The sequence below is a fragment of the Sphaeramia orbicularis genome, chromosome 14, assembly GCF_902148855.1.
Source record: "Sphaeramia orbicularis chromosome 14, fSphaOr1.1, whole genome shotgun sequence".
NCBI lineage: Eukaryota > Metazoa > Chordata > Actinopteri > Kurtiformes > Apogonidae > Sphaeramia > Sphaeramia orbicularis.
In genome coordinates, this window is record NC_043970.1 from 43,900,811 (window position 1) to 43,928,310 (window position 27,500).

Consider the following 27,500-nt stretch of genomic DNA (forward strand, 5'->3'; position numbering starts at 1 on the left):
GCCCACATGTGATTTCCTATCTATTGACAAAAGAAATTATATCAATATTTTCAGCTGTTTTGATGTTATAGCACTTTGAAATTTGTCCCAATATAAACCAATGGGGATTTGGAAAATGTCAAAAATTCATTTTAAAAAATCCAGACATCAATATTTCTTAATTCTTTGATCAAACTTGGTAGACCTTAACCCAAGGAACCTCTGCTATGAATTTCAACTAATTCTGGCTGACAGTTTTAGAAGTTTGTAGAAATCTGGACATAGTTGACCTTGGGTTTGACCTTTCAAGGTCACTGAAGGTCAAAGGTCATGGCACCAAATGAAAGCCCATATGTGACTTCCTATCTATTACAAATAGTAATTATATCAATATCTGCAACTGTTTAGAACTTATAGCACTTTGAAATGTGTCCCATTATAAACCAATGGGGGTTTTAAAATTTCAAAAATGCATTAAAAAAATCATCCATCCATCCATCCATCCATCCATTGTCTGCCACTTATCCAGGGCCGGGTCACGGGGGCAACAGTCTAAGCAGGGATGCCCAGACTTCCCTCTCCCCAGAAACCTCCTCCAGCTCTTCCAGGGGGACCCCGAGGCGTTCCCAGGCCAGCCGAGAGACACAGTCTCTCCAATGTGTCCTAGGTCTTCCCCGAGGCCTCCTCCCAGTGGGACATGCCCAGAACACCTCCCTAGGGACTCGTCCAGGAGGCATCCGAAACAGATGCCCGAGCCACCTCAGCTGGCCCCTCTCGATGTGGAGGAGCAGCAGTTCTACTCCAAGCTCCCCCCTGGTGACTGAGCTCCTCACCCTTTCCCTAAGGGTGTGCCCAGCCACCATGCAGAGGAAACTCATTTAAAATCAAAAATCAATATTTCCCAATTCTTTGAACAAACTTGGTAGACCTTACCCCAGAGATGTTCCACAACAAATATCAACTCATTCTGACCATTTCAGAGAAGAAGATTCTGGAAAAATTGTTAACGAACATTACCTGATCCCAGTCGTCCATCGGACCTTCGGCCTGTTGAACTAAAAATAAGACTGAACTTGGAGTTCCTGTTGTTGAATGATCCTAAAATCTGCTCTAGTTCTGCTCAGAGATGCTGAAAAATCATCCCCTCTGTTGTTAGAATGAAGTCAAACACTCACAGTGAGCGCCGTTCCAGACTCAGAGTTTCCTTGTGACTGCTGCTTGTGCTTCAGTCGGATGTTCTCGACTTTTATCATCCACGTCTGAGTGTGTTTGTGCTTTTATATTAAACTCAGATGGAGCCGGAAACTGCTGTGACTACGTCTGAACCCACAACATTCCTCCTGTAATGGCCTGATGTCTTGATTTGTTTTTCTTTTGAGGGAGAATATAAGTGAGTCCAAGTAGAAATGTGTGTGTGTGTGTGTGTGTGTGTGTGTGTGTGTGTGTGTGTGACTGGGCTCTTACAGGTGGTCATTACGCTGCCTTTGTTCATGTCTTTATTTCTAAGTGTCAGTGTTTCAATACGAGCTGCAGCCTTTTGTCCGTGACCTAATTCTGAATGTTGTGCTCACGTGCAAACGGATGGAAGACCTGAAGTCAACACGCTGACAGGAACACACTACAGCCCCCCCTGCCCTTTTTCTGGGGGTCTCCTGCTGGTGGATGACGCAGATTTCATGTGATAAATATTACATTGGTTAGTTTGGGTATAGGGATGTAACGATTAGTGGTATAATGATAAACTACTGTAAAATACCCAGTGGTTAGTATTACTATTTAATTTCTAATTACCATGATAACCGTGTTTGATTAACGCACTTTGAAAACTCAGAGAGAGACCTCTGTTCTATCTATCTATGAAAAAGAAACTAAAACAACTCAAACTTGATATGGAAAATGGTCAAACAATGGCCATAAGGTTCCATCTTTAATCCACATTTGTATGTTTGATGTTTAGATGTTAATATTCTAATGTTTCTGCCAACAGAAAGCACATTGTGGCTATTATTTTGTTTGTTTTTTGGGGTTTTTTTTAATTCCAAAATATAACTTTATCAAATTATTTCAGTGTGTGTATAAGTACTTTTTGAATATTTTGAGCACAATTTTAACAATATCGCGATAATAATGATAACCGTGGTATGAAGTTTTCAGTGTTACATCCCTATTTGGGTTAAATAATTAACTTTGTTTCTAAAATGACTCACAGATGGTTTGGACTGAATTTATATCATAGACTTTTAATTTTTTTTTTTTTAATTAATTTTTTTTAACCTTTATTTTCCTTGGCAAGCAATTAAGAACAGATTCTTATTTACAAATGCAGCCTGATCAAAGAGCAATGGCTCTTTGAGGGGTAGGGGGTGGGGGTGGGGGTGGGGGGGGCTAAAAGTAAAAACAAGGTTCAACAATTACAAAAACAAACAGTTAATAAACTAGAAAAGCACTCGGAGAGCGCAGACCTCCAGCAAGGCAGAACAGACGGAGAACAGCTGACTGACAGGGTTCCAAACTACAGCCGGAACAAACTGAAGTTAAAGCGTAGCACGGTCATGTGACTTTTATTAGATTCTGTTGTACTCTAGTCTGTTGTCTGTAAACGCTGCCCCCTACAGGTTTGGAGCACTTCTGCTGGACTGACTGATTCTGCAGCAGTTTTCATTTACACGTTTTCATGGTTTGAATCGTTTCTTTATTTGCCGAACATTTGATAATGATGCATGAGTTTTTGTTTCTTGCACATTTTTTCACACCGGAGCCCCTCCCTCTCTCCTGCTGGGGTCCCTCCCTCTTCTCTACTGGAGCCCCTCCCTCTCTCTCCCACCGGGGCCCTTCCCTCTCTCCTACCAGGGCCCCTCCCCCTCTCCCAATGGGGGCTCATCCCTCTCTCTAACCTGGGGCCCCTCCCCCTCTCCCATCGGGGCCCCTCCTTCTCTCATGTAGGGACCCCTCCCCCTCTCCCATCGGGGCCCCTCCTTCTCTCACATAGGGACCCCTCCCTCTCTCTCACCGGGGCCCCTCCTTCTCTCCCACCGGGGCCTCTCCCTCTCTCCCACCGGGGCCCCTCCTTCTCTCCCACCGGGGCCCCTCCCTCTCTCCCACCGGGGCCCCTCCCTCTCTCTCTCACCGGGGCCCCTCCCCTCCCCCTCTCCCACCCTGCTGTTTTCAGCTGTTCTGTTTGTTTCTGTCTCTGTGACGTCACTATCGTCCTTGTCCTTTCAAAGCTCCAGTGGAAGTAGGTCAGATTTGATTAAATGACATTAAATTCTGCTATTTTACTTGAATAAACGTGAAGCCGGTGGGAGATGACAGGTATTGTCCATATGTGTCACCTGCCAACAAATGTGGCGTTATGACGCAAGTTGTTTTACATGTTGTTGTTGTTTGTATTAACCCTCTGGTATCCAGGTCAGAGTATTTAACACACTTCACACTTCCTGTTATTAAAAGTCAGATTATTTTTCATTATTTGTTTTTGGTCTGAATTCAACAGTTGTTCATTTTTGCCTCATTTTTTAAATTCTGATCCATCCACTAAAACCATCCATAATAAACAGTGTTAAATTCCAACACTAACACCCTTCTACCAAGTGAGTACAAAATACACACTGACACAGTTAACATCTGACCTAGAACCAAAAATAATAATAATATGAACCAATGTTGGTGTTAATCACTGACGTATGACAGGAGGAAGGAATAAACAAATAAATAATACAGTTTTCATGTAGAACAATGGGGGAAAACTTCTTTTGTGTTTTTTGCATCAAAAATATGGTTTGCTTCCATTACAAACGTGGCATTTAAAGGGTGAAAAATATGACAGTTATTGAGTATTTGGTATTTTTGTTCAGGGCTAAAGTTAAAATATAAAAAAAAAAAAAAAAAAAAAAGGAAAAAAAGTCATGGTCTTATTTGATAAATAAATAATCAAGCTCATTGAATTGCACTGCATTTTTTTTTTACCAGAATGAATGTGTTCAATCAGAATGTGCTTTATTGCTCTGTATCGTGATTTGGGTGTGAATCGTATCGCATCGCATCGTGAGATGCCATACATGTATCTTTAATATATCAGATCGGAGATGCTGTATCGAGATACGTATCGTATCGGCCTTGTAACTAAGATTTCCAACTCTAGCATAAACAGCTCAGACATACGACATCACTGTGCAGATTATTCACTCTGTGGTTTTGAGACCAGAGGGTTAACCAGACTCAACATACACCCTAAAAATACAATAAAATAAAGACAATAATAGGGTTTGATGATCATATATTGAACTATCAGTGGTGGTCATACCTCCTGGAGCATCGATAGAATGTCATCCTTCTTCTTCTGAAGCTGAAAATGAAGCAAAAACACAGGATTAATTTAATCTAAGGCTCCGTTCACACTACAGGTAAGTGTGTCCATATGTGGCCTGGATCTGATCTGTTAAAGACAGTCTGAACAGCACTAATCTGTTGTAATTTCATATGCGGTCCTAAATCTGACCCAGACCACTTTCATATGCGGTCCTAAATCTGACCCAAACCGCTTTCCTATGCGGACCTAAATCTGAACCAGACCGCTTTCACATGCAGTCCTAAATCTGACCCAGACCACTTTCATATGTGGTCCTAAATCTGATACAGATCTGATATTTTCCAATGTGACTTCAGTCTGAACGTCCAAGGTCGCATTTATCCGACCTTTACGTCATTGAAGTGCGACAAACGTCACAGTTCTGCGTCTCAGGAGTGTTACTTCCATAAACAGTGTGTGTCTGTGTGGTCTCATAATACATCAGGACCACTTTAGTGCATGTGGGTCACTTCAGGGTCACATTCAGTTTAGACTCAAAACTGATAGAAGTCGCATTTAATGTGGAATATGAACCAACACAAAAAAATCAGATTTCACCCAAAAAAATCTGAATTGTGCGTTAAGACCTGCTGTGTGAACGGAGCCTAAGTGATGTCATATGACCAGTAGGTGGCGGTAAAAGCTCCTCACCCTCTTCTTGTAGTAAATCCTCCACTTGTGATACTCTTTAATCACTACCTCGATCCTCCGTTTCCAGTAGCTGCCTTCCAGAACGATGGCCTGGACCAGATAAACACAAACACACAATAAAACCTGCTTTGGGATAAAAGCATCAAGAGCATAAATCCAACGGTTTCATCAATGTTTTTGACACCGTTTGGTTTTAACTAGTGTCTTACTTCAGGTTTTCGATGTGCGTCAGCCTCTGATCCCTCTAACGGACTCACAAATCCACAAACTGGGTTCTTCCTCTTCTCCACATCTGAACACAAACACACATTTAACTACAGATTAACAGCATGTTTGGTCATGTTCATAATTATTTTGCTCATTCTCATTCATTTTGTTGTTTATTTTGTTCATTTTGTTGACAATTCGAAAAAAAAAAATTGATTACTTTGTTCGTGTTTGTTCAGTTTTTCAATTTTAGTTATTTTGTTGATGATATTGTTTATTTTGTTAATTATTTTTTCATTTTTGTTGATTATTTTGTTCATTTTCATTCATTTTGTTGGTTATTTTGTTCATTTTGTTGCCTATTTTTTAATTTTTGTTGATTATTTTGTTGGTTTTTGTTCAAGTCTTCAATTATTTTATTTATTTGGTTGATTATATTGTCCATTTTTGCTAATTACTTTTTCATTTTTGCTCATGTTGTTGATTATTTTGTTCATTTTCTTTAATTTTGTTCATTTTGTTGACTTTTTTTTTTCATTTTCATTGATAATCTTGTTCGTGTTTGTTCAATTTTTCAATTTTATTAATTCTGTTGATGATATTGTTTATTTTGTTCATTTTATTAATTATTTTTTCATTTTTGTTGATTATTTTGTTCATTTTCATTCATTTTGTTGGTTATTTTGTTGACTATTTTTTCATTTTTGTTGATTATTTTGTTGGTTTTTGTTCAAGTCTTCAATTATTTTATTTATTTTGTTGATTATATTGTTTATTTTTGTTAATTACTTTTTCATTTTTGTTCATTTTGTTGTTTATTTTATTCATTTTGTTGATTATTTTGTTGATTTGTGTTCAATTTTTAAAATATTTTATTTATTTTGTTGATTTATTGTTCATTTTTGTCAGTTGTGTTGATTTTCTTTTTTAACACTTTCAGTGCCATGGGCCGATTAAATCGGCTTTACGAAAAATAACCTGTAAAGTGCCACGGGCCGATCAGATCGGCTTTGGAGAACACGCCACATTTGTGTACAAACAAACCATCCACCCCATTTCTTTCTCACATTTCGATGACGTTCTTTCTGTGTCCCCCTTTTTGAGACCAATCAGACGGGAATTTGAGGTCACGCGACCGAATAATATTTTTATATCTTTTTAATGTTTCTTATTCTCTGGTGTTTCATCAGAGGGAGCCCTCCATGCCGGGGGGCGGCTGTGGACTCCGGGGGCTGTGGCGCCTTCTCTCACTGGGGTCCGCTCCTTTCTGGTGGGTGGGGGTCCCAGTTGGCCCTCTCCCACTAGTTGGGATGCGGGGCTGTGTTGCTGGTGCCTGGTCGCTGGGGTCGGCGGCTGCCTCCTGGTGCGGATGGCTCCCTGAGACAGCGCCTCCTAAATTGATGTTTTACTTTTACTTGTACATTTTTGTTCTGGTCTACCCGTGCTCAGTCAGTCTTCTTAAGTATGTGTGAGCTTGTGAGTTTGCGTGTGTGTGTGTGTGTGTGTGTGTGTGTGTGTGTGTGTGTGCGGGTGAGTGGGTGGGTGTGGGGCGGTACTGATTTTTAAACTGATATGTAAAGCACTTTGTGCTACAGTTTTTAATGTATGAAAAGTGCTATATAAATAAAGATTATTATTATTATTATTATTATTATTATTATTATTATTATTATTATTATTATTATTATTATAAATTATGCAAATTACGATCAATAATGAATCGGCTGCGTCCGGTGCGTTTTGAATCTAATCAGCAATCGGTCGGATGTTACCGAGCGGTTTCCTGCAGGATTCTTCAAATATTATAAAAACGACGCGAAATACTGAAAAACAGCCAAATTCTGTGGCACTTCTAAGGCTTATTAGCCCCTTAACTGTCTGGCACTTAAAGAGTTAAATTCATTTTGTTGATTATTTTTTCATTTTTATTCATTTTGTTAAAAAATGTGCATTATATGAACAACCTTAGAATTCTTCAGAAAACTGTGTAATTTGAACAGAATTGTGCCTCATGTACATTAGAACGCCCAGCTCTTATTGGTCGCTCTGATCAGCTGATGGTTTGTTTCTCTGTGTGTAAACTCACATTGGATGAACCAGGCTCTCCAGATGGCGTTGTTCAGACGGATTTTGTCCCTCCACAGCAGCCGTAGACCTTTAAAGGACTTCCACTTTGGAGACACGATCTTCCCACTGAAACAGAAGACATTATTTTACCGACAATGACCATAAAAAAATAAAACCATAAACACCACAGACCTGCAGACCTTCACCAGAAAATCATCTTTATAAGTATGACATAGTTCCTGCTTTAACGTCCTTCAGTCATTATGAATGAACACAGATTAAAACATACACTTTTATGAAAACACCAGCAAATTATACACACTTTACACTTCATCTTATTGAGGGTCAGATTATTTTTCCCCAATTTATGTTAGGTCAGAATTCAAAACTTGTTCATTTGTGTCTGATTTTTTAAATTCTGATCCATCCACCAAAACCATCCCATAATAAACAGTGTTAAATTCCTACACTAACACCCTTCTACTAATGAGTACAAAATACACACTGACACATTTAACCACATTACAAACATGGCATTTAAAGGGTTAAAAATATGACAGTTATTGAGCATTTTGAATTTGTGTTAATGGCTCAAGTTGCTGAAATAAATAAACCTGTACCAAAGTTAAAACTCCTGACATTAGAACCACTCTGAACACATGACGTTCTTTTGGTGATTAAAGGGGCGTCTGACCCCAGAGGGTTAAAGTAACAAATATCCGATACTGACATCAGTGAAAAGACGTCAAATATCAGTAAATGTCTGATACCAGCTGATTTTCTGACATTTTATCAAACCCTGCAGAAACAACAGATTAACTGACGTCAATCTAAACAACATTTGACAAAAAAGGACATATTTAAGTATAAGAGTCACTAAGTATTTCTACAGTTTGGTTTTTATGTTGATGATGTTAAAACTAATGTGAGGATGTGACCAGTAGAACAGAACACAATTTATACATATATACTATTATTATATATACTAGAGTGATGACCTGTGTGGACCCACAGGTTGTAAATGTGGACGTTCTTCTGCTGTTGTGCATTTGTACATGTTGTACCACATTTGTCCAGCAGTCACCGCCAAAGTGTTCTTAGTATGGCAATGTGATTGTAAAGATATTAAAAAGGACTAATATCTCCCCACATACGGGGGTATATTTTATATATATATATATATATATATATATATATATATATATATGTATATATGTGTGTGTGTGTGTGTGTGTGTGTGTGTGTGTGTGTGTGTGTGTGTGTGTATGAACTAGCATATTGACTAGTGGGAATCCAGGTTTCTAGAAGCAGTAGAGTTTATTAAATGGGGAACAGATCTAAGGTTACTGGTGTAACGCACAGATGAGGAAAAAACAGAATGGCCCCTATTTAATTTTGTATTGATTCATTGATTGATTTGTATTCATAGTGATGTTAAAATGTCTTTAAAAGGTCTTTACAGTTATGTTAAGTGTGACTTTATCACATTCACATTCGCCGACTGGATGACTTGACTAAGATAAGTGGTGTAATACAGATTAGACTCAGTTTACCGGTGGAACACAGATTAGGAACAAATAAAATGTTCCTTCTTTAGTTTTGTACTGACATGGACACGGACCACAGGCTTTAACACTGGACTAAAGATGGCGGTGTATAACGACTCACTCCATTTCGTGATCTGACGTCTGGTCTGTCTAATTGGAGTCTGCGCAGTCTGTCACCGTGTTATGGCGAGAGGGTGGGAAGGGGAAGTCCGAAGGGAGATGTGAATGGACCGGGTACCGGTGGAGTGGAACTGGGCCACAGCAAGAACCAGACGGACCTTATTAGTGTGTGATCACAGCTGGATCTGGTTCTGCGGTCATGTCCCGGTGTTTCCATTGATCCTGATCCTACCCCCACCCCTCCACCCCCGTTAGCGGCTGTGAATGGACTCGTCTGCAGGTCAACCGTAAACCCATTGTCATTAAAAAAACTCATAACTCCAAAAGTATGTAGTTTGTATCAGTCAGCTGTTTTGGCCTCTGTGATCCATGACCATAAATACATGAGTTCTGAAAAAAGACAAAGAATGGATCTGTCCAGTTTATCAGTTATAAAGCACACACACACAGGTCACTGGACTTCTATAATATAGATGATACCAATGTTTTGGGAGATTTAATATACACTACCGATCAAAAGTTTTAGAACAACCCTATTTTTCCAGTTTTGTATTGAAATTCAAGCAGTTCAAGTCCAATGAACAGCTTGAAATGGTACAAAGGTAAGAATGAACTGCCAGAAAAGTAGTGTTGGAACACACTCTGGTACCATACCGTTGTGAGCATTATTTGAACAGTATTGTACTGCAGAAAGTAGTGTGTTACTATAAAAATGGAAAAGAGGAAAAGGCAATTAATGATAGAAGAGAGACAGACCATCATAACACTGAAAAATGTAGGTCTTTCCTACAGAGAAATTGCCAAGAAAGTCCAGGTGTCAGTAAGTCCAGTTTCCTTCACCATCCAAAGGCACTCAGAAACTGGGGGAAATGCTGACAGGAAGAGGTCTGGCAGAGCCAAAGCCACAACAGAATCAGAAGACAAGTTTCTGAGAGTCAACAGCTGGAGTGAGAGGAGACTCACAGGACAACAGCTTCAAGCACAGTGAAGACAGTGGTCGTAGTAAGCAAGTCTGAGTTTGAACTGTGAACAGAAGACTTCCAGTTGCAGGTTTGATCAGTCCAGAACACCTTCTTCCAGTCTTCAGTAGTCCATTGGAGGTGTTTCATGGCCCAGCCAAGCCTCTTTTTCTTATTCTAAAGTCTCAGCAGTGGCTTTCTTGCTGCAACTCGACCCATTGAACCTGTAACTGGAAGTCTTCTCTTCACAGTTCAAACTAACAGTTGCTGTCTGTCTCTCTTCTATCATTAATTGCCTTTTCCTCTTTTCTATTTTTATAGTAACACACTACTTTCTGCAGTCCAATACTGTTCAAATAATGTTCACAACGGTATGGTACCAGAGTGTGTTCCAACACTACTTTTCTGCAGACAGAGGGGGTTGGAAGGAATTCAGAAACGTTGGGACACTTGTAGGAATTGGTAGCACCAACTTTCCAGGCTTGATCAACCTCCATTGCTGCAGAACTGCTTTAAGTTGTTAACCTATTTCTTGTTCGTCTTTTTGTATAATTCTGAAATGCACATTATTTATCAGTTTTTTTTAACCTTAGCTTTTTCTTTTTTTTTTTTTTAACCTCTGGCAGTTCACCGGTCTGTCTGTCTGTCTGTCTGTCTGTCTGTCTGTCTATCTATTCGATTGGACAGAGGCTCATATGTGGAAAAAAATCTTCCTCTCTTTCTCCTCCTTCCTCTTCCCCCTCCTCCTCCTCTTCCTCCTCCTCTCTCCTCCACCTCTCCTTCCTCCTCTTCCTGCTGTCCTTCTTCCTCTTCCTCCTCTATCATCCTCCTCTCCTTCCTCTTCTTCCTCCTCCTCTGCCTCTCCTTCCTCCTCCTTCCTCTTCCTCCTCCTCTTCCTCCTCACTGTTTGTCATTAACCAGATTCCTGTTAATGTTTCTATCCTGTTTGCTTCTCCTTCGTCTTCTTTGCTCTTTCTAAAGTGGATCCTGCATCAACGTCGTCCGTTAAAAGCTGCTTCTAAGCAACGACTAAGGATCTGAGGTGGAAAAGCTCTTCTCACCTCTGAACGAGTCAGCGACGCAACAAAAGAACAAACACACAGAGAGAGGATGGAGAAACTGAAGGAGACGCTGAAGCAGAGACCAGGACAGGTCTGCAGGTCCAGGTCAGGTCTGGGTCTGGTCTGGTTCAGGTCTACAGGTCCGGTACTGGTCTGGGTCTGGTCTGGTTCAGGTCTACAGGTCTGGTACCGGTCTGGGTCAGGTCTGCAGGTCCGGGTCAGGTCTGGGTCTGGTCTAATTCATGTCTGGGTCAGGTCCAGTTCTGGTTCTGGTTCAGGTCTACAGGTCCGATTCAGGTCTGAGTGTGGTCCAGTTCTGGTCTGCAGGTCTGGTTCAGGTTTGCAGGACCAGTTTGGGTCTGATTCTCTTCTGGTTCTGGTCCTGTTCTGTTGCTTATTTTCTCCATGTTATTCATTACCTCCGCCAAGGAGGTTATGTTTTTGTCGGTGTTGGTTTGTCTGTTTGTCTGTCTGTGTGCAAGATAACTCAAAAAGTTATGGACAGATTTGGATGAAAATTTCAGGAAATGTTGATACTGGCACAAGGAACAAATGACTAAATTTTGGTGGTGATTGGGGGGGGGGGGGGGGGGGGACGACACACAACACTGATCTGCCTTGGCGGAGGTTTGTGCTTTCTGAGTGCTTTTCTAGTTTTGTAAATGTTCTTTTTTGTTTTTGTTTAATTTTTTTTTTATCATTGCGTTGGTTTTTATTTATTTTGTTGATCATTGTGTTGGGTTTTGTTTATTTTATTGCCTGTTTTATTGTTTTTTCTTCATTTTGGTTTGGTTTTCCTCCAGTTCTTTCCATGCATTGACAGGTTCAGTGGATAAACAGGTATTAAACAGTTCCATCGGTAGATGGTTCTGGTATTAAACTGTTCTATCAGTAGATGGTTCTGGTATTAAACAGTTGCATCAGTAGATGGTTCTGGTGTTAAACAGTTCCATCAGTAGATGGTTCCGGTATTAAACAGTTCCATCAGTAGATGGTTCTGGTATTAAACTGTTCTATCACTAGATGGTTCTGGTATTAAACAGTTGCATTAGTAGATGGTTCTGGTGTTAAACAGTTCCATCAGTAGATGGTGTTAAACAGTTCTGCCAGTAGATGGTTCTGGTATTAAACAGTTCTATCATTAGATGGTTCTGGTGTTAAACAGTTCCATCAGTAGATGGTTCTGGTGTTAAACAGTTCCATCAGTAGATGGTTCTGGTATTAAACAGTTGCATCAGTAGATGGTTCTGGTATTAAACAGTTGCATCAGTAGATGGCTCTGGTGTTAAACAGTTCTATCAGTAGATAGTTCTGGTATTAAACAGTTCCATCAGTAGATGGTTCTGGTGTTAAACAGTTCTACCAGTAGATGGTTCTGGTATTAAACAGTTCTATCATTAGATGGTTCTGGTATTAAACAGTTCCATCAGTAGATGGTTCTGGTGTTAAACAGTTCTACCAGTAGATGGTTCTGGTATTAAACAGTTCTATCATTAGATGGTTCTGGTATTAAACAGTTCCATCAGTAGATGGTTCTGGTATTAAACAGTTGCATCAGTAGATGGTTCTGGTGTTAAACAGTTCCATCAGTAGATGGTTCTGGTGTTAAACAGTTCTGCCAGTAGATGGTTCTGGTATTAAACAGTTCTATCATTAGATGGTTCTGGTGTTAAACAGTTCCATCAGTAGATGGTTCTGGTGTTAAACAGTTCCATCAGTAGATGGTTCTGGTATTAAACAGTTGCATCAGTAGATGGCTCTGGTGTTAAACAGTTCTATCAGTAGATAGTTCTGGTATTAAACAGTTCCATCAGTAGATGGTTCTGGTGTTAAACAGTTCTACCAGTAGATGGTTCTGGTATTAAACAGTTCCATCAGTAGATGGTTCTGGTGTTAAACAGTTCTATCAGTAGATGGTTCTGGTATTAAACAGTTCTATCATTAGATGGTTCTGGTATTAAACAGTTCCATCAGTAGATGGTTCTGGTGTTAAACAGTTCTATCAGTAGATGGTTCTGGTATTAAACAGTTCTACCAGTAGATGGTTCTGATGTTAAACAGTTCTACCAGTAGATGGTTCTGGTATTAAACAGTTCTATCATTAGATGGTTCTGGTATTAAACAGTTCCATCAGTAGATGGTTCTGGTATTAAACAGTTCCATCAGTAGATGGTTCTGGACGTCCGGGTCTTTAAGGGTTAAATCTTGGTCCTGTCTCCAGTGTCAGGTCGTGCTTTCTGGATCTCCTTTCCCTCAGTTACTCTATAATCTGTCCTGTTTCCAACTAGAGTCAAAGTCCAGTTTCCAGACAAGATTTTCCAAACTGTTGAGCAACAGACGACACACGACCATTAACCCTTTAGTTCCATCCAACCCCCGTCCTTTACTGGCGACGACTGATCAAACACAAAGAAAAGAAGGTTTTTATATGTTTACAGTTTATGGTTCATCCTGCAGACAAACAGGAAACTGAAACAGATGGAAGCAGCGTTGATAGAAACACTACAACCACAATCAGCCTGAACTGTCAAAAGTCTGCAGTCTGAATATTCCACATCCATGATTTAATCCCAGGAAGGACACTAAACAAACACAACCTGTTAATTGGACATCATCTGAGTTTTAGTGTCACTCAGATCACATACAAAGTCAAGTTTTATGATCGTTTATGTTAGTTTGATTGAGCTGAAGGAAATAAAACATGACCTCAGTGTGTGTTAACATGGACTGAACAGGATTGGACTTTTTTTCTCCTGAAACAAACAGAATATTTACACTTTCAAAGGTTAAAGGTGTACGTGATGAGGAGTACATCCACCAACATGCAGCCTGTTCCAGGTTCTACCTTCAAACCACAGAATTACAACCTCACACAACTAGATCTGACACATTTATTATGTATATATCTTTAATCATCATATTAATAATATTTATTCAGTACACATTATACAAATTGCTGTTCTAATACATATATGTGGTACATATTTAGTGCATATATTTAGACAGGTCAGCTTAGGGGTGGTTTAACCATCACCCAAATATGGAGACTGGGTACCAAGACCAGACTAACTGAACTGAGCAGAGGTGGGTGGGTGGGTCTGTCTGTCTGTCTGTATTTTGCTCATTTTATTCTCATTTTACAAGTTATTATACCCTATGAATAACTGAAGTAAAATTGCATGTTAGACCAATAATTTACTTTTTTTTTTTTAAGTTCATTTTAGTAATTTTTTTTTCTTTTTTGCATTATTTAAGATGTTGTACATTTTTTGTGTTTTAGTTCATTTTATTTCTTATTCAGCATAAACCCAGTGTGTCCATCCACTGTCATTGATCCAACTCCATGGGTTTTACTGGGGAATCAATGTTGGAGAAGATGACTGTTTCCACAGTAACTACGGAGCCTCTGAACGCCCAAATGGATCATATCTGATGACCATGAAAATATGAAAAACTGTATTTTACACCAATTATTGACATGGATTGATAGGATTAGTGGATCAACAGGTATTAAACAGTTTAGATCAGTAGATGGTTCTGGTTTTTGAGGGTTAACAGAATAAATACAGGGTTCTGGATGGTATGAAATGATATTTTGCTAACTTTCTCTTCACTTTAGAAGGATTTGTTCACTTTTATGCCATATTTTAAAGATTTTTGGTAAATCTTTTTCCTTATTTTTCCAAGCAATTTGCTAATTTTGTTCTCATTTTACAAGTTTTTGCACATTTTATCCAATTAATAATTAAGGTAAAACTGTATTTTACACCAATTATTGACATGTATTGATAGGATTAGTGGATCAGCAGGTATTAAACAGTTTAGATCAGTAGATGGTTTGGGTCGTTATGGGTTAAACTGGGCTGTGGACGTTATTTTCCAGACTTTTCCTTTAAAAGTCTGTTGCGTCTGGTTTGTTTGGAGGTTTTTCTGAAGTCGTAGGAGGTGAAAAGCTGCTGATGCCTCATCTCTGTTTGAGTATGAGAGTCAATTTATGCCAAATGACCTCAATATTAAGCAGCTGGTCTGCAGAAACACACACCAGTGGAAGTGTGTGTCTTTTAATCCAGTTGATTTCAGCAAAATCAAGTAAAAACTTTGTTGGAAATAAGGAGAAAAATTAGGACAAATCGGTTTTTATCATGTGTCTGCAGGAAAACATGTTAAATTCATTGTAATGATGAAAAAGTGGATTTTTTTAATGTGAATACAACAGATTTTTTGTTGTGAGTCTATTAAAGATATGCAGGAATAACTGATTAAAACTCGATTAATCTTTTTTTTTAGCTGAAAGTGAATCGAGGTTAATGTTTGACTTCATAAAGATGCAGAATTAATGTTAATGTCCTGAATTCTGCACGTTAAGACCGAAGGAGAGTTTAAAGTGTTTATTTCAGGATTATTTGATGTCAAAAAGTCTTTAAAATACTTGTGTTGAGAGGAAACAGTGACATGAATCCAAGAAAAAACTACATTTATTGGATATTTTTATCATATTTATCTGGTTTTTTGTTCTATCACACATTTTGTTTTAGAAATATACAGAATTTCATGTCATTTTGGACTATTTTTGGTCCCATTTTAAACACATGATAAATAACATCCAATAATAACAAATAAAACCTGTCACTGAACTAAATATACTCTGCATTGTTTTATGAAAAATCTGGAATATTTCTGTATTTAATTTACTGAATATCTAGACATTGAGTGTTATTTTCTGGATCTGGGAAAAGTCCTTTTGGTTTTTAAATTTTTCTGATTAATTTAAGTGTATTTTACATCAATAATGTGAAAGAAAATCTGCTTTTATTGGACTTAAAACGGCAAAAAATCCATAAGTCACAGCTAATGAGGAAATAATTGTTCAAATAACATAGTCATTGTAAAATAAACATAAATTCAGCTGTTAAAGTGTTGTTTTCCAGTTTGAATTTACTGTAAAAACTTAAATAAATAGATAAATAAGACAAATCCACGTCCCTTGCAGTATCTTCCTTCTGCTCAAATACTTTTCATTTCCTGCAGATTCAATCTCACAGACACTGAACTGAACTGTTTTTATTACGGATCAGTAAAAATCAGATCAAAAATCATGAATCCCAAGGTTCAGGTGGTTCATTTCGTCACAATTATACATTTAATTTGTGCAAAAACTGATTCATTTAGCAGAACCTGTGTTTTTTTTTTCTTTTCTGTGAATTCAAGCAGCTTTAGTTTGTCCTCAGACTGAACACCAATTATTACAATTTTATCGGCATTTTTCTGCTAAAATCAGGAGTATTTCTATATTTTATTTACTGATCATGTACAAATAGAAACTGTGGATGTTATTTTATAAGAAAAGATAAAACTGAAGTAAAATTTAATTCTTTTTCAGTTGAAAATAACTGGACAAACTGGACAGAAAACCAGTAAATTTAACCAAACTGGGTCATTGTGGTGCATGAATAAACGCTGCAGAGATTCAGTGCATTTAATCTAGTTTTTGGAGGATACTGATCTAATTATTGGTTCAGGAGTTGATTTTTAGTGTCGTCTCATTGTCCTGTTTTTCTAAAAGATCAGTAAATATTCAACCAATACATCATGTTCCAGTGGTTCTTATATTCACAATTACATGTTTTATTTGTTCAAAAAGTGACAATTTTCCTGTGAATTCAGACAGAAACTCCAACAGGTTCTGTTTGTTCCAGACCTCAGACCTTTTACCAGCATTTTTTTAGAATTTTATCTGTATTTTTCTGCAAAAATCAGGAGTATTTTTTGTCTTTCATTCATGTAGAAATAGAGAAACTATGGATATTATTTTATAAGAAAAGATAAAAGTGAAGTAAAGTGACTTATTTCAGAATGAAACCAGTGCATGTAACCAAACAGGGTCATTTTAGTTCAGGAATTAAAGCTGCACAACAGTTCATCTGATTAATTAGAGGATATTGATCTGATTATTGGTTCAGATATTGATCAGATCTGCATTAGTTTTGTCTGTTTTGGACCTTCTGGTTAGACGGACCAGATCGGACCTGACCTGGACAAGGACCAGGACCAGGACCAGGACCAGGACCTGGGGACCCGAACCCACCTGTAGGCCAGGGACATGCACTCGAACAGGCGGGTGAGGGTCGGGTCGATGCTGAGGCTGGAGCTCCGGGGTCCGAAACCGATACGTCTGACACCCGGTCCGGTTCACTGTGTCGAAGTCGCTCCTTCTCCTCCGCCGCGGAGACGCGTCGCTGTGCGGGGACGAAACCATGAAGTGTCCGCTGTGGATCACCTGGATCCGGGGGAGGGACCCGACGCACGGCCCGGAACCGAAGCCGGACCCGGACGGCCGAGGCGCCGGGACCCCGTCCAGCTCTGAGTCCGAGTCCGACGAGTCTTGGACGTGGGTCTGACCCGCTCTGCCTCTGGCCGACATGGTGCACCGTCTCCGGGTCCGACCGGTGGACTTTCCCCACACGGTCCCAGAGCTGGCGCAGGGTTTGGGGGAGGGAGTGGGAGGTCTGTCCGCACACAGCAGCTCCGGAGGGAGGGCTGTTGAGCAACATGTGATCAGAAAGAGCAGATAAACACCTGTCAATCAATAACACAATGGACCATGTGGACCAGACTGGACCAGAATGGACCATGTGGACCAGACTAGACTATGTAGACCAGACTGGACCAGAATGAACCATGTGGACCAGACTGGACCATGTGGATCAGGCTGAACCATGTGGACTAGGCTGGACCATGTGGACTAGAATGGACCATGTGGACCAGACTGGACCATCACGTGGTTCATGTAAGCCTCAATAGTAACAAACAAACTGCATGCTGTCATGTTCTTGCAGTGGTTTTCAAACTTTTTACAGTAGACTACCCCTGAATCTATACTTTTTACAGCGGACTACCCCTGCATATATACTTTTTAGCAGTGGACTACCGCTGATTATAGACTTTTACTGTGGACTACCAGTGCATATACTTTTTACTGTGGACTATCCCTGAATATAGACTTTTACTGTGGACTACCCCTGAATAATATACCTTTTTTTTTTTTTTTTTTTATCCAAGTACCCCCAACTATCGCTTCATCATTTTTTTTTTTGAAAAAATGAGGCTAATGTTAATGTGTTCCTGTACCAAAGGTGTCTGTTTACAAAACTTTGTAAACAAACAACATATATCTAAATTTAATATATTAAAAAAATGACAAATCTGTATAATTTGGTGCAAAATATAAACTGAAAAGTTCCCTCCATCTTTGATAAGAAAAATAAATTAAATGGTCATGAATCAACAAATTAACCCTCCAACAAAAAACAATGACTTAATTATTCAAATAAACTCATCTTGAATAATATAAATAGAAACGTTCTTCAAATGTCACCAAAGCTTAAACAAGATGAGAGACAATAATAATAATTAACTATGGAAGATATTAAGGTCACTGAAAAAAAAAGTCCACTTTTTTTTTTAAATTATTAACCTGACAAAAGTCAGAATTCTGACTTTAATCTGAACTTTTTTCTCCAAATTCCAACTTTAATCCCAGAATTCCAACTTTTTTCTCAGAATTCCAACATTAATCTCCAAATTCTGACTTTTTTCTCAGAATTCCGATTTCAATCTCCAAATCCTGACTTTTTTTTTTTTTTTCAGAATTCCGACTTTTCTCTGAATTCTGACTTTAATCTCCAAATTCTTTTTTCTCAGAATAATAAAAAAAAGGACCTTTTTTTCTCCCAGTTGTTCTAATCCTCTTCCGTATTTTTCTCAGAATAATTTGAAAAAAATATTGGACCTTTTTTTTCTCCAGTGGCTCTAATCCTCTTCCGTATGAAGCCATTATGAAACATTAATATAAATATTCTCATAATTTACTGTTTTTTTTTCTAAAACAAATATTTGCAGTCGTCCTTATTTCTAGGTTCTTGTGTTCTTACGGTTCTGGTTCTAATCCACTTCAGATCATACTGGGCTGCATGTAGAACCTGAACCAACACGAGTGACCCCTGTTTTGGACCAGACCCAGTTCTGTTGATGTGGTTCTGTTCTATTCTGAACATTCAACACATTGATCGGATTAAACGCCATCAAAAGCCACAAACTGATCGTACGTATCAAATATTTTATTGAACAGGACGTTTCATTCTCTGGCTCCACCAGGACGTAAACATCACATCTTCTCCACCGAGTCTCTGATCCACACTCACACTGAACATAAATGTGTTTGTTTCCATGGTTACGTCCATCCCTCCGCGACTGTAGATTGACTCTATAACTTAAATTACTGAAAAACTAACACGTGAACAAGTCGACGCCTCCTCGCGGACAGTCGTCACATGTTCCCTCAGTCCGTCAAATCCTCGTTCACGCTGTTCGCTCCATCATCTGATGCGTTCGAGGTCCGTCAGACTTCAGTGACATTTGACGAAGTTCTGCAGCTCCTCCAGGAAGCGGATGTACTCCTGGTGCTCCATGGCAGTGCTCAGCTCCATCAGCTCATCGGCGAACGTGTTGTCGACGCCGCGGTCGGCGAGGAAGTCCATCATGTGATCGTACAGAGCCTGAGAAGAAAAACAGAGCAGGTTCAACCTTCTGGGACCGGTAGTGAGGACGACGGACACACTGTGGACTTCAGAGAGAAAAGAGGTCTGATTATAACGACCAGTGGTTCTGACCGGTCCAGAGTCTGTGTTCAGGTCTGGTGGTTCTGACCCGGTCGGTGGTTCTTACCCAGTCCAGGGTGTCTGTGTTTAGGTCTGGTGGTTCTGACCTGGTCCAGAGTCTGTGTACAGGTCTGGTGGTTCTGACCCAGTCTGGAGTCTGTGTACAGATCTGGTGGTTCTGACCCCGTCGGTGGTTCTTACCCAGTCCAGGGAGTCTGTGTTTAGGTCTGGTGGTTTCTGACCCAGTTCACAGTCTGTGTTCAGGTCTGGTGGTTCTGACCCGGTCCAGAGTCTGTGTTCAGTTCTGGTGGTTCTCACCCAGTCCAGAGTCTGTTCAGGTCTGGTGGTTCTGATCTGGTCCGTGATTCTTACCCAGTCCAGTGAGTCCATGTTCAGGTCTGGTGGTTCTAAACTCGTCCAGGTCTGGTGGTTCTGACCCGGTCGGTGGTTCTTGCCCAGTCCAGGGAGTCTGTGTTTAGGTCCGGTGGTTCTGACCCAGTCCAGGTTTGGTGGTTCTGACTCAGTCAGTGGTTCTGACCCAGTCCAGAGTCTGTGTTCAGGTCTGGTGGTTCTGACCCGGTCCAGGTCTGGTGGTTCTGACCCGGTCGGTGGTTCTTTCCCAGTCCAGTGAGTCGGTGTTCAGGGTGTAGCTGGTCTCCTTCCAGTCGGCTTCTCCTTCTGGTTGGAAACTGACTTCTCTGATGGCGAAGATGTCGCTCTCATCTTCACCTTCGCCGTGACTCACCTGGAAAACAGACCCAGTTCTGATTGGTACCGGTTTGAACTGACTGGTACCATGAACCCACGTGGTCCACGTTCACATGTGTGTTTAATAACGGTCCGGTCGGGTCCAGATTATTGAAATAATGGTTCATCTGAATCCTTTATTCATGTGAGGAGAGAGAGTCTGACAGTTCTATCTGTGCAGAACCCAAACAGAACCTGACAGAACCCAAACAGAACCACACTGAATACAAACAGAACACAAACAGAACCTCACAGAACACAAACAGAAGCACACAGAACCCAAACAGAACCTGACAGAACCCAAACAGAACCACACAGAACACAAACAGAACCACACTGAACCCAAACAGAACCTCACAGAACCTGACAGAACCTCACAGAACACAAACAGAACCAAAACAGAACAAACAGTACCTGACAGAACCCAAACAGAACCACACAGAACATAAACAGAACCTCACAGAACACAAACAGAACCTCACAGAATACAAACAGAACAAAGAGTACCTAACAGAACCCAAACAGAACCACACAGAACCCAAACAGAATCAGTTGAACTCATTCTGTGACCCTGGTCGGTTTGGGTTTTACTCCTATTGAAATGAACTGAAACAGAATTCATCCGTTCCAGCAAAAAACCCCTTTATTTTAAGAGTTTTAAAAAGAGAAAAAGTGAAGTTAGAAAGAAAATCATGACTTTTTTAAAAATTTTATTCTCATAAAATTACAGGTTTTATATCCATATTTAATGACTTTATTCTCATAGTGAAAGTGTTTTATTTTTTTTTATGTGGCCCTAATACACTGTCGTAGATTTGATGAGATAATCATTTTTGTTGAAGGAGTCGTCAGCAGCTGCAGAGAAATAAGTATTTTCTAAAGTAAAATAATCCGATGAATAATACGGTTTAGGAGGATTTAGGACAAAAACATGATCATATTAGTGAATATTTAAATATGGCAAGAGTGTGCAGACGTTTAGACACATTTACCACTACTGTTTGTTTATTTGTTGTTTTTTTAGTGTGAGTTGAGCTGTTTTTTTTTTCCAGATCTTACCTCATCTTCAGGAAAGTGACAGTCGAACACCAGGGAATGTTTCGCTGCCTGTTTTGTTACTTCAACCACAAAGTTTGGCGTTGACACTATTTCAGGCTGTAAATAATAAAGGATCAGTTCAGTAAAATGAACAGATGAACGTGAACAGGAAACAGAAGATTCAGAAACAGCACCTCTTCTTCGGGGGTTTTCTGTTGTCCCTGTTCCGCCTCTTCTTCAAAGTTCGGAGGGATGCTGTTGTTGACGTTGAAGGTGACGGTGATTCTAGAAAAAACACAAACCGTCGTTAACATATGCGTCGTACAGAATCAGGATGTCACAGCAGCGGTGGGTTCTGCAGCGGCCGTACTTTTCTCCGGACACCGTCCTGGTGAGTTTGGCCTCGGTGCCATTGGTCTGCAGATCCCACCCTCCAGACACTCGAGGAAGACTCTTGTTCTTCTGGATTTTTCTTCTCCTCTTTGATTTCGTCGTGCAGGAAGTCTCCGAACGCTTTGTCACCTGGTTGGAAAACACCATTAAGTACACAGGTAATCAGATTACATTTTAAATCTGTTTATCTACAGGTTTGATTTCACCCTTAGATGCATAACTGGGTCAAACAAACTTTTTCTATTATAATGTCTTTGGAATGAAAAGTTATCCTTTCATATTCCAGTTGTTTCTCAAAAACATGTTAATGAAATAATCATATTTACAATTTAATTGACCTTTTAACCCAGAAAGACCCAGTGGTACTTTTGTGGCACTTCCAAATTAGTTTTTTCTCTATACTTGACTTTTCTTAAGTGATTTATCGCATATTATTATAATATTATCTTCTGTATTTTGTGTTTTTTCAGTATAAATCCTGTATTTTCCTGTATTTAATTAACTGATCATGCAGATGTTCATTAAAGCTCAGATTAAAGTTGATGGTTATTTAATCAGAAACGATCAAACTGAATAAACAGTGTCTTTCTCAGTCCAATCTGTCATTAACTGAACATAATCCCAGTGTGTCCATCAACTGTCATCGATCCAAACTGCATGGGTTTGACTGGTCAATCAATGTTGGAGAAGATGATGGTGTTTCCACGGTAACTACAGAGCCTCTGAACGTCCAAATATGGTCATATCTGATGACCATGAAAGATGAAGAACTGTATTTTACACCAATTATTGACAAGGATTGATAGGATTAATGGATCAACAGGTATTAAACAGTTTAGATCAGTAGATGGTTCTGCTTTTTGAGGGTTAACTGAATAAATACAGGGTTCTAGATTGTATGAAATGATGAACTCTGCTAATTTTTCCAAGTATTTTTGCTCATTTTTCTCCTCAGTTTAGAAGGATTTGTTCACTTTTATGCCATTTTCAAGGTTTTTTTTGGAATTTTTTTTTTTTTTTTCAAATACTGGATACATATTATTCTCATTTTACCAGTTTTTATACATCTGATCCAATGAATAATTGAGGTAAAACTACATTTCACACTAATTATTTCACCAGTTATTTAGATCAGTAGATGGTTTAGGTTAAAGGTGGACGTTTGGGTCTTTAAGGGTTAAAGATTTTATGTAATTGTAGTTTTTCTATTACTAACCCAACTTCCATATTTGGGTTAAAATGACCCACATTCATTTACAATAGAATTAAATCTGAACCTTTGATTCATTCAATAGTAAAACCAAAGGACTCACTCACTAAAAGGATGTTGACACTGTTCTACTGCTGTTATGTGTGTATATATATATATATATATATATATATATATATATATATATAGATAGATAGATAGATAGATAGATAGATAGATAGATAGTATATTACATACTATATGTACTTTACTTTTCATTTTTTTAAAGTTAAAAAAAAAGTAAGACAAAAGTATGATATTCAATAGAACAAGGTGTCAAAAACATTGATCATGTGGGTCAAACCTGACCCACAGGATGAATTTACCAAATGGAAAAATTATAAGGTTAGTAATTAGTTAGTAATTAATAAAGTTCCACCAAAACCTAAAAATAATGACAACTCCAAATATGTATGTTTTAGAGTGAAAAAAAGTTAAATTACATGAAAATGCTGACATTTACAAACAATTCCAGATTGTTCATGTTATTCATATTTATTTAAATCAGTGGTTTCCAACCTTTTTTTTTTACTCCTGACTCCATTTTAACATCACACATTTGTGTTGACCCCAGACATACAAAACATAAACTTTTTTTTTTTTTGCTAAAATTAATTAATGTTTGATCCCGTAATAGTTTCCTATCCTCTGTTTCAATCCAGGTTAATTCAGAGGACACTTAGTCTATATAATGTATATTAGTGTGGACGGAGGCAGTAAAGCCAGGTGTAGATTACTGCACAAAGTGTGAATTTATTTTCCTTGGTCAGGATATGTCAGTTCAGCTTGGATTTACAAGGCTGACAATTAATACTGAACAACAAGAACTCAAACTATGAATTAGGAAAGAGCTGCAGCATCTGAAACCGACCACAATGAACATTTGACAGATAAACAGAACCACAGCGCTGCAGTTTCACAACCACAGTTTGGATTGGCTCTGTCAACTCAACACAGATTCTTATTTCTAAGTTTTTCTTAATTTTTTATCAATTACTAAAAATTCCAGCCAACCCTAAAGTTGGAAAACAATGATTTAAAGGATAGTTTGTAGATGTGAACATTTCCATAATGTCATTTTGCTTTAATATGTAAATTAAAACACATTAGTAGTAGGGCAATGTATTGGCAAGAATCTGACAATACGATATAAATCACAATACTAGGATCACAATACGATACATCATGATACGTGTAAAAGGCAATTTTTTGTTAGTTTCTTTTTTTAAATGATTACTTCCTTGAAGAATCGAATTACATCAGAAATTTGCACAAATACTAAAGACATTTTTATTTGATCCCAACAGGATCTAATGCTATATCACAAAATGATCCTGTGTTCAAACTGAAATTCTGTTTTACAGACATTACAGTTTCAGATCCTGTTCAAATGTTCATATTCTATTAGTTCAGAACTAACATCAGAACATTATTTTAGTTCAATCCAACAAAGGAACTAAGATTAATAAAAGTGTAAATAATAACAAATAAAAATATAAACAAAAGAACAAAAATGAACCTCCACAATATCCGCATTTGAATAAATACTTAAAACTATAGATACAGTACTTTTAATATCGGTACAGTACTGTGAAATGAAATATTGGGATATACTGCGAAACCAATATTTTCTTACACCCCTAATTAGTAGTTGTCATTATTTACATGTTATGATGTTATGTTTGCCCGTCCAGACCCTGTTGGTGTGAATGTGGACCCTGATCTCCTTTGCCTCTGCCATCCTGGTCCACATGAACCACCTGAATGTCCTTCACTGAACTAGGACACAGTCTGTCAACATGTCTGTCACTAAAATCTGGATCTAAAACATTCACATCCTTTAAAGTTGAGTTTATTCACCTGTCACCGACTCTGGAACCTGTTTATGAGCCTCTAAACATGTTTAACAACATGCCTCAGTTTTTCCTACTCTGTTTTAAAGTCCTGTTCTTTCAGTGGATCTCCTCGCTCCCTGTCCATCATCATTCCACCGCATGCTAACTGTTAGCTTAGCCCCTCTTCATCCTCTCCGTACCTTCCGTGTGCAGACCCCCACACCACATGACACTGACGGGTTCAACACCTTCGAACTGAACAGTTTGGGTCTGAACCCCGAAGAGGGTCCTCCGGAGCTGAGCACCCACAGGGACCGGGTGAAGGGCCGGATGGTAGCCGAGCTAGGTGCGCAGAGAGCCGGGCAGCTGAGTGGCAGAGCCCGGGCCGAAGAACCGGAGGCAGCGGACAGACGGACCGCGGATCCGACCGCACGGACGACCGACTTCAGCATGACTTTAGCGGACACAAACCCAACAGGATACGGTCAATAGAACACACACGCTCCTGGGTCCCTCTGACGCCGCTTCTGGAAGATCAGGAAAACACGTGTGGAAGGACGCGTTGACCTCTCACTGTGACCTGTAACCCGGAAGTAGAAGGTCTGAAACGTTAGTAATTAAACCAAACTTTTTTATTTTGACATAAAAATGATCACATACGATTAATTTTCTTATTATATTAAGAATTAAAACAAAATTGCCTTTTTCACGATTAATTTATGTTAAAAAGTTTACGATAATATAAACGACAGCGCCCCTTGTGGCTGATAGAGGCGCTGACAGGGTTGTGTGTGCCCAGAGTTTGGACTGGAAGGATTAACATGTGTTTATCATGTGGTGGAAAGAAACACAGACCGAAGGACCATCAGATAAAGTGGAAAAGTAATAAATCTATTCAATTGAATTAAAATAAGATATAAAGACATATTACATTTACAGAGTTTGTAAAAACAACTTTTGAGCTTATTTTAAAAAAAACAAACAAACAAACAAACAAACAAACTACTCAAATATTCATTTAATTAAACTAAAATGTGCTTTCATCCTCTGAAGCCACATATTTGTCAGATTATAGACAGGACATGTCAAGATCATGAATGCCACTATCTTATGATTTTACAGAAGTTTTTAAATCTTATGTTTCTCACTTGTTTTTGGTTAAAGTTCAAACATCATGTGTTATTTGTTATTTTTTCACTCTGAAGACCTTGTGGTGGATCAAAAACTAACTAATATCTTAAGTAAAACTAGTAAAAATACTCCATCACATCGGCCAGTTTATGTTTATGTTTACGCATTTGGCAGACGCTTTTTTTCCAAAGCAACTTACAGGGAAAACCAATTAAATCACTCATCAATCAAATTTTATTTATATAGCGCCAGATCACAAAAAGTTATCTCTTGACATTTTATATATAGAGTTGGTCAAAACCAGACTCTAAGTCAATTTACGAAACCCACAGAATCCTCCAGGAGCAAACACTTGTGACTGGTGACAGTGGCGAGGAAAAACTTCCCTTTAACAGCAGAACCTGGAGCAGACCCAGACTCCTGGAGGATGGCCGTCTGCCTGGACCAGTTGGGGTTAAAGAGAGAGAGTAGAGAAGGGGAAAAAGAGAGAGCGATAGAGATAGAGACTGGGGAGAGGGGGAGAAGGGGGGAGTAGGGGGAGACACATGGAGGCGGTTGAGGATAAGTGAGTGGTGATGATGAGGGCAGGGAAGAGGCCGGACCACCGCAGCAGGTCAGAGATAATAGTGAAAGAATCTGTGGTTATCCTGGGAAAACCTTATTAGAATATTTAAAATGGAATGTTTGAAAGTGCTAGGACAGGAGGTGCTCTCGGAAGAGCTGGGTCTTCAGGAGCTTCTTGAAGATAGGCAGGGATGACTCTGTTCTTGTAGCACTTGGTAGAGCGTTCCACCAACGTGGAACGACCGATGAAAAGAGCCTGGATTGTCTTGTACAAGGTCTGGGGACCACCAGACTACAGTCCCCAGACGAGCGGAGTGGTCGTGGGGCGACATAAGCTTTTATTAGTGCACCTAAGTAGACAGGAGCAGACCCACGGAGAATTTTGTAGGCTAGGATTAAAGATTTGAATTTGATGCGGGCAGCTATGGGTAGCCAGTGTAACTCAATGAGTAAGGGGGTGACATGTGCCCTTTTAGGCTGATTGAAGACCAGACGCGCTGCTGCATTCTGGACCATTTGTAGTGGTTTGACAACACAAGCTGGGAGGCCCGTTAGAAGAGCATTGCAGTAGTCAAGACGGGAGATAACCATAGTCTGCACCAGGAGCTGGGTGGCCTGTTCAGTTAGGAATGGCCTGATCTTTCTTAGGTTGAACAGAGTGAAACGGCATGATCGGGTGACAGAGGCAACATGATCCGTGAAGGTCAACTGATTATCAATCATGACTCCCAAGTTACGTACTACACTGGTAGGAGCCAGAGGTATAGAGTCAATAGTGATGGAGATGTCCTGCTGTATGGTTGGCTTAGCTGGGAAGACCAGCAGTTCAGTTTTGGACAGGTTCAGCTGAAGGTGATGGGCTTTCATCCATGCAGATATGTCAGAGAGACAATCTGAGATCCGCACTGAGACTGTGAGTCATCAGGGTGGGAATGACAGATAGAGCT

General features: G+C 39.3%; 2 protein-coding genes across 2 annotated transcripts in view; both read right to left on the reverse strand.

The window, feature by feature from the left end:
• Positions 1 to 17,506, reverse strand: part of mlxipl (MLX interacting protein like) — a 35,501-nt gene extending 17,995 nt beyond the window's left edge. The window contains 6 exon segments of the mRNA XM_030153212.1: positions 4,283 to 4,324; positions 4,979 to 5,068; positions 5,188 to 5,270; positions 7,272 to 7,378; positions 17,025 to 17,101; positions 17,103 to 17,506. Coding sequence (XP_030009072.1) covers positions 4,283 to 4,324; positions 4,979 to 5,068; positions 5,188 to 5,270; positions 7,272 to 7,378; positions 17,025 to 17,101; positions 17,103 to 17,360 — 657 coding nt within the window. The 5' untranslated portion in view covers positions 17,361 to 17,506.
• A 1,529-nt stretch (positions 17,507 to 19,035) lies between these two features.
• c1qbp (complement component 1, q subcomponent binding protein) lies at positions 19,036 to 25,432 on the reverse strand. The gene is given in 8 exon segments (XM_030153204.1): positions 19,036 to 19,494; positions 20,216 to 20,341; positions 21,403 to 21,498; positions 21,576 to 21,666; positions 21,752 to 21,852; positions 21,854 to 21,903; positions 25,059 to 25,082; positions 25,085 to 25,432. Coding segments are annotated over 8 exon segments (864 nt in total). The 5' UTR covers positions 25,311 to 25,432; the 3' UTR covers positions 19,036 to 19,344.
• Positions 25,433 to 27,500: the final 2,068 nt, after the last annotated feature.